The following is a 10,706-nucleotide window of genomic DNA, read 5'->3' as shown; positions in this document are numbered from 1 at the left end:
CTGGAGCTTGTAAAGCTGCCACACGAGACAGCCTCTGGGATCTCTCTTTTGTAGAAGGGAGAAGGAAAAGGAGGACTTACTCCAGAGCAGACCTTCGCAGCTGCACCACCAGCCACAGGACCCAATGGCTGCCTTCTGCCAGGATGACTGCAGGGGATGCTGGGAGTGCAGAATGAAAGAGAAGGAATTTGAAGGGAATTTTCTGGGAAACAGCCATGGAATTGTCTGAATTAATTATAGCCTGACTTGTGTCACATCTTCTCCTCTTTCAGCAGTTTCCTCTGCCTATAAGGAGTAGATGTCCAACAGCAGCTCCATCACTGAGTTCCTCCTCCTGCCATTCGCAGGCACACAGCAGCTGCAGCTCCTGCACTTCTGCCTCTTCCTGGCCACCTACCTGGCTGCCCTCCTGGGCAACAGCCTCATCATCACCACCATCGCCTGGCACCACCACCTGCACACCCCCATGTACTTCTTCCTCCTCAACCTCGCCCTCCTTGACCTGGGCACCATCTCCACCACCGTGCCCAAGTCCATGGCCAATTCCCTGAGGGACTCCAGGGTCATCTCCTATGCAGCATGCATTGCTCAGGTCTTTCTCAACCTCTTCTTGCTTGCTGCAGAGTATTTTCTCCTCACCATCATGGCCTACGACCGCTACGTTGCCATCTGCAGACCCCTGCACTATGGCACCCTCCTGGGCAGCAGAGCTTGTGCCCACATGGCAGCAGCTGCCTGGGCCTGTGGCTTTCTCTATGCTCTGCTGCACACAGCCAATACATTTTCCCTGCCCCTCTGCCAGGGCAATGCTGTGCACCAGTTCTTCTGTGAGATCCCCCAGATCCTCAAGCTCTCCTGCTCCACAGCCTACCTCAGGGAACTTTGGGCTATTCTGGTCAGTGCCTGTTTAGCCTTTGGCTGCTTTGTGTTCATTGTGGTGTCCTATGTGCAGATCTTCAGGGCAGTGCTGAGGATGCCCTCTCAGCAGGGACGCCACAAAGCCTTTGCCACCTGCCTCCCTCACCTGGCTGTGCTCTCCCTCTTTATCAGCACTGTCATCTTTGCCTATCTGAAGCCTCCCTTCATCTCCTCCAAGTCCCTGGACCTGGTACTTGCAGTTCTGTACTCAGTGGTGCCTCCAGCAGTGAACCCTCTCATCTACAGCCTGAGGAACCAGGAGCTGAAGGCTGCCCTGAGCAAACTGCTCACTGAATGCTGTCAGAAGCAATAAACTCTTTGTCTTCTGCTGCAGAGCAGCTCTGATGTCACTCAGAGCAGACCTAGCCTGGCTGCTCTAGTTTTGGCTTCTTCTGGTGGTGTTCTCCATGTGACAATGTTGTTCTCACAGAAATATCTTTCTTCTGACCATTCCTGGTTCAGCACTGATCTGCCTGGGGTGACCCAGAGACTGCAGACATGAGGAGCTCTGCTCCCTGTATGTGCAACACAATCACGGACCTTTCAGGGACTATGCTTTCTGAGCTCCCTCCTGCAAGCCTTCTGTGGAGCTGCAGGGCTGTGCCTGCGTGCAGAGGGGAAGAGGGAAAGGGTCCCAGCAGAGGGTGCTGGGCTTGTCCAGCCTGGAGGAAGGAAGATCTTGGGAGGCACAAGCAGCAGCATGGCTCTGTTGCTGGGCAGACTGAGTCAGGCTCTTGTCTGTGATACAGGACAACAGGCAATGAGCTGAAGAGTGAGGTTCAGGTCCCAAAAGATGTTAACATCTATCACTGCATTGATGGCATCTTAGTAGGGGGCAATGACAAGGAACAGGTGGGCTTGGTACCCAGAGCTATATGGGAATTGTTGACCAGACAAGGACTAACCATCCCCCAAGCCAGATGTCAGGGCCCAAGGCAAGAAGTCAAATGTCTGGGATCATGGTGGATAGCAGGTGCAATGTCAGTGCCAGAGGATGCCTTAGAAGCCATTGAAAAGGGCCAATTACCTAACAATAAAAAGGAGCTTCAGCAGCTACTTGGTACCTTGAGTTACTGGAGGAAGCACATTCCAGGCTTCTCCGTAGTTGCCTGTCCCCTTTATGACTTGCTTAAAAAACACAAAGTCTGGGACTGGACCCCAAGGCACACTGAGAGCCTAAAAATCCTCAAGGATGAGTTGAAAGCCTATCAAAAACTGGGACCTTTGCACCCACAAGATGCCTTAAGGGCTGAATGGGGCTTTTCAGAGCACACCTCATACTGTGGGATATTCCAAAGGGGACCCAAAGGCCCTAATAGAGCTCTGCTGTTTTCATCAATGGCATTTAAAGAGACAGAAACAAGGTACTCTGAATGGGAGAAAGGACTCCTCTCCCTAACTCGAGCTGTCAAAGAGGCAGAAAAGCTTCACACTACCCAGGATATAGTAGTGCAAGGCCCTTTCCCTCTGCTGAAAGCAATCCTGAAAGGATCTCCCCCACCAGAAGAGATTGCCCAGAAGGCCACTGTAAGAAAATGGTACACCTATCTGGAAGGGATTGCACAGCTCATGCCGTTGAGAGAAGGGCCCACAAAGCTGTGCAAGCTACAGCAGCCCATAAACCCAGACAGAATGCTGTAAAAACACTATTGCAGCTTATTGGTGTCTCTTCTTTATTCATAGCAGCAAAGCCTGAGGAAATTTATCCCCCAAAGTTGCACCAGTTTGCTTATGTTACAGATGGAGCTTGTACAGAAGATGAAATTCTCAGCATGGAACTGATCATTATGAAGACACTTAACTGGAACTTAAATCCACTGACAGTTGTATCTCATGGCTAAATATTTACATGTAAGTTGCATATTTAAATGAGCTCTATGAGGTATTGCTGCCACAATAGCCACAGCAAATATTTGCACAAATAGCAGAGCTCTTGGATCTATGTGTGTTAGATATCGGATGCTTGGAGTACACGTATGGAGTACTTGCAGCTTCTGCTTTGCATCACTTCTCCTCATCTGAGCTGATGCAGAAAGTTTCAGGCCAGGAATGGTGTGAGATACAGGAATGTGTAAAGTGAATGGTTCCATTTGCGATGCCTTTAAGGGAAGTAGGAAGCTCCAAACTCAAACACTTTAGAGGTACTGCTCCTGAAGACTTGCACAACATACAGATGCACATAACCAGCTTGGATTTGCTGGACAAAGCTCTATGACCTCACTATTATGCCAGCCCTACAAGCCATCTCCTATTCAGGTAGCTCCTGATTTGACCACAGATTCCTATATAACAGGAGTGTGATTCACAGGTGCACCAGTGTTGCCAGTGGAGCTCAAACCATTGAAGCTCTAAAACAATGCTTTAGTATTCTACCCATGCCTCAGTGTATCCAAAGTGATAATGGCTCACACTTCACTGCCACATCAGTACAAGACTGGGCCAGAAGTGAAGGAATTAAATGGATATTTCACACTCCATATTATTCCCAGGCCAATGGTATTGTGGAAAGGATGAACAGGTTGATTAAAAACCATTCCAATGTCTCAAAGTGTAACTGGGACAAACGTTTACCTCACACAGTTTTCACTGTGAATAACAGGTGGGGAAACTCTGGCAGTCCCAGAGTTAAGGCATTCTGTCCTACTGAGCCAGTGAGGGAAATTAACCACATGCCAGGGGGGCCAAAACAAACATCTTTGCACTCATTGACACAGATGCAAGTAGGCCAACCAGTCTTGGTAGATCTACCTCCCATAAGAATTGTGCCCATGACCCTAGCAAAACCAAGGGGATTGTATGCATGGGAGGCCACGGATGTAAGTGGGAAAACACAGCACATAAGTGCACGGTGAATAACCCCAGACTGCTGATTGACTCCAGGAAGCAATGCTCCTTTTCCATACATGGAGCTCAGGTTTAATACAACAAAGGCCATCTTATACTCAGGGGGTGGACACTGTCAGTCTACTCTACCTCATCTTTTGTTAAAAATGTGGTTGTATGTATCTGTTGTTTATGCACAGTTTGTATGTTCCAGTGTTCATGATAGCTAATGTAATGTTCTACAGTCTATGTAATGTCTGTGACTCTCTGTACAACCTAATTAACATATAGTAATCCAATGTCCTCAGATAATGGCCCATTGGCCAGGGGGTGGTATTGTGGTGAATAGTCCTAAAGGCCATAAAATGGGCTTAAGCATGTCCTGTCTTATTTACCTGCCTGTCTGCATTGCAGCCAGAGGTGGGAAAACAGGACAAAGAAACACAGACAACGTAGCCTGGTTTAAGCCAGTTGCCTGAGAGGGGCTTTGTAGGACCACGCCCCTGTCATGTGCAAGGGGTCTGCACCCCCCATTTTTGGAAGACAACAGCTTGTGGGTTCTTCCATTTTTGGGTCTACTTGGGTGATTGCCAGAGGTGATTGGGTGATTGTGTGGCCAATGAGACCATTAGCCTCAGCCATTACACTGTAACTGGGGGTGAAGAGGTGAATAAGGAGCTTGCCTGCTCGTTCGTTCGTCTCTCACCCACCGCTCACCTGCCTATCACCTCAGCCACCTCAGCCTCCTCAGCCACCTCAGCCACCTCAGCCTCCTCAGCCTCCTCAGCCACCTCAGCCACCTCAGCCACCTCAGCCAGCAGCTGATTCCACTTTGCAGCCCACATGGAATTCACCTCAGGACTTCTGTTGAATATTTTCCTGCCTATGTTTTGGGCCATGGACATTAGGACTAGTGAGTATTCTCCATTCTTTGTTCAAGTTGCTAAAGGATTTTAACCAGCCTCACAGGCAGTGAATGAAGCTGCCAGACTCTCTGTTAAAGACATTTCCTGAAACCTTTCAAATTCCCATTGTACAGAGACATTCTGTGAAACAGTTCTGCTAACAGCATCCAAGAACTTGTGTGGAGAGTTGTAAATAAGTTTGGGGGAATAATTTTGTGTATATTAATAAATCATTTAATAACTTTTAAATCAGCCTCACTGCATTTTACCCCAAACTCAGATTTCAACTGGCCCCTTCATAACACTGCCAGGCCACCTAATGAATACATTCCAATAGACTCGGTTCTCTCCACTATCCCTTTCCTCCTCCTGGCTGGAGGCAGGGCACCCCTAATGCTGAACATGGCATGTGGGGTGTACACAGTGATTGGTGTTGTTGTGAGAGAAATTGCAGTTGTTGGAATAATTGCAGTTGCTCTGGGGAGCTGAAGAAGTGACAGCTACTTTCCTGGCATTGCTGCCTCTGTTTCTGCCACTCTGCAGTTCCCTGACTCTCTTTGAAAGAGCTGAAGTAGGTTTACCATCCCATTTGTTCATGTTCTCACTATATTGGTCACGCAGAGTTACCCACAGTGATGCACGTGATTGCTGATGTCTAGGTGGAATTTGTCTCCTCCTGGGCTGGAATTGCCTTGCAGGAGGTGGGCGTCTGTTCCTGATGGCAGAGACATGCACCCATTCAGATGATGCAGGAATGGTATCCATTATCAGATTGGAAATGTTTCTGAGATCCTCCTTCACTTCTTTCATGCCATCTTTAATTCCTTCCTTGATGCTATCTTTGATGCCATCTTTCATCTCTGTACCCAGAGTTTTTATGGCACAGATTACAGCAGAATGTGCCAAACTGTCCTCTACCTGCCTGAGCTGGTCAGTGAACTCACCAACAGTGATAGACCTTCCATTATCACTCCTTGATAGGAACTTGCTGGCCAAGATGTTAGCATAGGATGAAGGAGCAAGCCTAAGAAGCTTCTTCATGAGACCTGTTCCAAGAGGAATGTCATCAGGCTCATGAGTGCCATGATCTCCATAAAGCACTTCCTTCACAGCCAACTCCTTCAGAAGCTTCATTCCCTGCTCAACGGTGTTCCACTTCTTGGCAGCCCATGGCAAATCATCTCGGGAAGGATACCTCATAGCCACAGCCAACAGAAGGCGTGTCCACAAGCTAACCTTACCAAGAAGACCTGCCAGGTATTTGCCCACTCCACTCTCCTTGGTGAGTGGCCCTAGCTGCTTGGCAGACTTGTCTCCTACCTGCAGGGCATTGGCACCAATGCTACAGCATCTCACCAGCCAGCTTAAGATTGGCTCACCTGATTCCCGTGAGTGTTCCTTTCTAACTTCCCTGACCTCTCTGAGGGTATCATTGGAATCCTAGATATCATCCTCTCCCTCCTCTTCCTCTGGTTGTCCTGGTTGTCTTTGCCTTGGAAACAGACCTTTTCCAAGAGCACTCTTTCACTGCTCAGAGCCATCCTCTTTCATGGCAGCCATCTCACATAGCTCTTTGCATCATTGTTTTGAGATCTAAGTGAATGGACTGAGTCTCTAAGGCTGCATTTCTCCTCTTCTTCCTCTTGTGTGCCAGAGGTCCCCTCCCCTAAGTTGTCTCTGGAATCACTCTTTCTCAAGTGTTTCATCATAGCCTGTGCCTTTGCTGGAGCCAGAAAGGTGGTAGAAGTTGCTTCTAGTGGATCTGAATATCTGAGGGTCTGAACTGCTTCCCATGGATTTGTACTGGGTGCAGAATTACAAACAGATGGAACATGGACAGCTTGAGGAGAAGAAGCCCTTTGGCTGTCTGCCATGGTCTTGGTAGAGAGATAACTCTTGGCCCAATCCCCAGAACCTGAGGCATTCAGGAACTGTGTCTCTATTTTGCTGGTTATTGCCAGATCCAGCTCTGATCTGTGAAATGCTTCCATGGTTGTGTGAAGAACTGATCATTATTAACATTAGTGGTGGGGCTGGAAGAGCTCTGAACATCAACATTAATAAAGGGTATTAATTTTGGAAAAATATCATCTGGCATTAATTAATTTCCCTTCCTAACAGCTCTGTGACATCACAGAGCAGGATGTGTGACATCATAGAGAGGGTTACACAACACCACAGAGCAGGTTGAATAAGTGTCACATCACAGAGCAGGATGTGAGACTTCACAGAGAGGCTTGTGTGGCAATATAGAGTGTGAGCCATCACAGAGTGGGCTGTGTGACATGGTCAAGGTGGCTTTGTGACATCATAGAAGGGGATGTGAGACACCATTGAGAGGGTTTTTGACATCCCAGAGAGGTGATGTGACTCTGTAGAGAAGGCTGTGTGACACCATGCAGCTGTGAGCTCCAGCTGCAGAGAGCAATGCAGAAGTCTGATGCGAGGAGCAGTGAGGGAAGCCCCAGGTGGGCAGTGAGAGGCATGGGGAGGTTGGGAGGGTGGGCAGTGAAGTTGTCCATTCAATGTCAGCTCTCAAGGGACAGCTTCTCCTGCCAGGCCAGACCTCCTGAGCAGACAGCCTGCAGCACTCTCACTTGCTGGGTGCTGCTCTCACTCTCCTCTCACCTGAGAGATAATCAAATACTTCCCTTTGCCATGAGCACTGAGCTGTGTTTGCTGTGTTCTGACAGCTTGTAGATAACTGCAGAGAGAAAAACAGCTCCTGAGGGCACCTGGGGCTCATTGCATGAACTGGAGGAGCTGCCAGGAGACTGAAGAGACCTCTCAAGAAGTCTAAGGCAGAAGAAAAACTCAAAGAACCTTGAAGCTTTGATGGGCCCCACTGAGGGTTGTTGCTGAGAAAGCCTCCCCAGGGACTTGTTAGAGCAGCTCCTTGGAGGCCATGAGTGCAGGGAGGCAAAGGCAAAGTGCAGGCCAGAAAAGCCTGGGCTCGGTTTGTGAAGCAGAAAGGCCAAGCCCTGACCCTGAGGCCTTGCCAAGGCAGATGCTGAGAGCCTCAAATCAAAGTTTCATCTCCCCAGCCATGGGAGCAGAAGCAACTGCCAGAGCCAAGGGGACAAAGACTTCAATCCTCTTGGGGCTTTCAGCCTGGCCAGAGAGCTTGGCCATCCCCACTGCAGCCTGTCCTGTGCTGTCCCATGCCTGCACCTCTTGCCCTTCAGGCTCCCATCTTGCTTCCCCAGCCAGCTATCACCCTGACAGTTCCACACCTTCCCTCAGGGCTCTCCACCCTTGCTGGAGTTACCTTGGCACACAGCCACACATGGGCTGCCCACACTCCTGGCTCCTCTCTTGCACCACAGCTCTCTGCTCTGATTGACATTTCTCTGTCCTCAGCCCCAGCCTGAACCTTCCAAGCTGCACTTCCTAAAGGCTTCCTTCTCTGCCCACAGCCAAACAAAGCTCCAGGAGCAAAAAGCAGACTTGAGGTGTTGGGGTCTGGAGGCTGGCGAGATGCGGATGGGGGCACTGACGAGTCAACTCTACAGCTTCTGTGCATCAGTGCCATTTTATTAGGGTAATGCAGTGTCTAATATAGTGCTCAGAGGAGGTGTACCCAGCCAGCCTGGGGCTGGCACAAGTGGACAATACAGATTGGCCCCAAGCCACGTGCAGGGCGCAGATATGTTACCCTTATCAAAACAGACCATGGTTCCACCCTAGGGGGCTGGCAGGGTCAGCCCCCTGGAGCTGTGTCCGCCCCAGGGGCCAGCAGATCCCAGCCCCCAGCACGTGTGTGTGCGTTGCTCACAGTGCCTTTCAGCTCAAGGACTTTCTCCCATCACAAGTTCTCATGTTTACAGCTCATGCCCCACTGTGGTGGTTTGGCTATTACCTGCCCCCCCACACTTTAGAAAGAACCCCAGCTAACTCAGCCGGACTCTGGGAATATAAATGAAGCTATTTATTTACAGCTAGCACAATATACAAGCAGATGTTTATAGTATATACAGTTATATAAAGAAATATACAAAGTAAAAGTAATACAGAAGCACAATTCCCCTCCCAGAAACCTGAGTCACCAGGAGGGGCTCTCAACCACCCCTACACCTTCCCCCTGCCCCTCTCAACCTTACCCCAAATCCTAGGAAGAAAAAGAGGTTTAGCCAAGAGGTTAAGGAGCAAGGGTAGTGGCAGTGAGGTTAAGAATATGTAGCTCAGTCTGAAGCCAAAAGCAGAGTGAAAAGATGGTGAAAAGTGTTATCTAATGTTTACTTTCTTGTTCCCATACCTCTCAGCGAGACTGTGAGGGAAGGAGACATCACAATTGTTTTCCTTTTCACATCAAATTATCTACTTTCTCTCACCAAAACATTCTAGCCTGCTTCAAACTAGCACAATCCACCCCTGTGTACTTCGCTCAGAGTATCGCTGAGAATTATCTAATCTAATCTAAACCAATATTTACACTAATGAATATCACAAGTTCAGTTCACTCTTCATTCCAGCTATCTCAGCTGTAGGTGATTCAAAAGCTCAGAACAGTTTGTATCCTCACAGGTGAGACGAGAACAGGGACTCCCAGGTGGCGCTGGGTTTGTGCTCACGTACTGTAGATTCTCTTGTAGATTCTCTCAGTGTTGGACGTGGATGGAACCTAGAACAGAAAAACTCCTAACAGCTTGTATTGTATACTCTGAATTTAGACTCTCTCAGCTAAGGAATACACTGGATTTCACCATTCTCCTGTATTACTCAGTAGGTATGACCAGGACCTTCAGCAGACACCACCCCTCGGACAGGTTTCCCTTCACTCCAAGGAGAAAATACCCAAACAGTTTTCCCTAACTGTCGGAGAACACGTTTGGTGGAGCACTATGGAAGATGACTCTTTGTTCACCAATATGGTTAGATGGTCAAATCCACTTTATTTCCGTGATGCAGTGACTTATGTGCACTTCTAGCAAGAGGCCTGCTCCACCAAGATTGGTTACAGTCAGAGGGTCCAGAGTTACATGTAAGGCATCAATAGGTCAGCATACCATAACAATCTGAGGGTCAGCCTCTGGGGCTGGCTAAACGCTGCCCACCTGCAGCTGCACTCCACCCCCTGCAGCTGCATGTGGGGGTAAGCTACCCTGTGTCTGCTATCTAAACTCCCAAGATGGATTCAAGGACATTCCCAGCATGGGTTGCTCATTGTTTATCAATTCTTGTGTGCTCTGCTAACAAGAATTTCTCCAACAATTCCCTCTTTTTCTTTTTGAGCAACCTGGGCTGGTCTTTCAACTTACATAGGCTGTTTAACACAGGGGTGAATGGTGCAGCTACAAATCATCAGTGCTAAAATCAAAAGGAATAAACCTGTTAGAGCTTTCATCAGTAGCATTAGTCTGGCAAGCTAACAACCCAAGCTTAGCTAACAATCCCAAAAGCTATTTCTGCAAGCGACAGTAAGTCATTCGTTCAGAAACCCAAAAGTGCAGACGAACATCACAGTCACAGGAGAGTGCAGGTGTGCCACATCTGCGCTGGCTCTGTGTGGCAGTCGATGCTGCAGACTCGCAGATCACTCAGCTGTCGAGTATTCTTCTCAGACTCCCATAGTTCTGGATTCACTCGATGTTCTCATTACACTCCTTAGCTATGAGCTGTGTCTGACTATTGTGCTTAAGAACTGCTAACCTCTAAATACAATACAAAGATATGCCCTAGATGTTGTTTTCAGGCTATTCTACTTAGGCCTTTTCCCACAGTTCTTCATCTGCTTTTAAAATTTAGGGCAGTGTTTTTTATCTCTTGCAGGGCCCTTGCAAGAGAAAAAAGTCACATTGCCATCTTATGCCAATTTGAGTGGGCCTTGGCCTTTACAAAGCTGTTAAACTGAACCTATTCTGTTAAACCACAATCACTGAAAACTCATAAAAATACCCAAATTCATTAGCCATGGTCCAAACCTTAAAGATCCATACAAATACAATCATCATGTCAGTGCTTCTTTCAAGTCCTTTCACAGTTCTGCCATCTGAGCAAGACTTCTGCTCACTTTAGGAAAAACCAGGTTGGTCATAATCAGGTTGGTCTTCATCAAGGCCT

The 10,706-nt window shown here is 48.2% G+C and overlaps 1 protein-coding gene and 1 pseudogene across 1 annotated transcript; both read left to right on the top strand.

The window, feature by feature from the left end:
* The first annotated feature begins 289 nt into the window (after window positions 1-289).
* On the top strand, window positions 290-1,231 carry LOC135174089 (olfactory receptor 14J1-like). Its single transcript, XM_064141337.1, has one exon. The coding sequence runs from the start codon at window positions 299-301 to the stop codon at window positions 1,229-1,231; it is 933 nt and encodes a 310-aa protein (XP_063997407.1). The 5' UTR covers window positions 290-298.
* A 1,222-nt stretch (window positions 1,232-2,453) lies between these two features.
* On the top strand, window positions 2,454-3,133 carry LOC135174128 (G1/S-specific cyclin-E1-like; annotated as a pseudogene).
* Window positions 3,134-10,706: the final 7,573 nt, after the last annotated feature.

Source organism: Pogoniulus pusillus, unplaced genomic scaffold (assembly GCF_015220805.1).
Source record: "Pogoniulus pusillus isolate bPogPus1 unplaced genomic scaffold, bPogPus1.pri scaffold_47_arrow_ctg1, whole genome shotgun sequence".
Taxonomy (NCBI): domain Eukaryota; kingdom Metazoa; phylum Chordata; class Aves; order Piciformes; family Lybiidae; genus Pogoniulus; species Pogoniulus pusillus.
The sequence above is the reverse complement of the archived record's forward strand: the minus strand, read 5'-3'. Positions and strand labels throughout refer to the sequence as shown.

Excerpts from the sequence above, each read along its gene's own strand:
- LOC135174089 (XM_064141337.1), top strand. The coding sequence starts at position 299 with ATGTCCAACAGCAGCTCCATCACTGAGTTCCTCCTCCTGCCATTCGCA.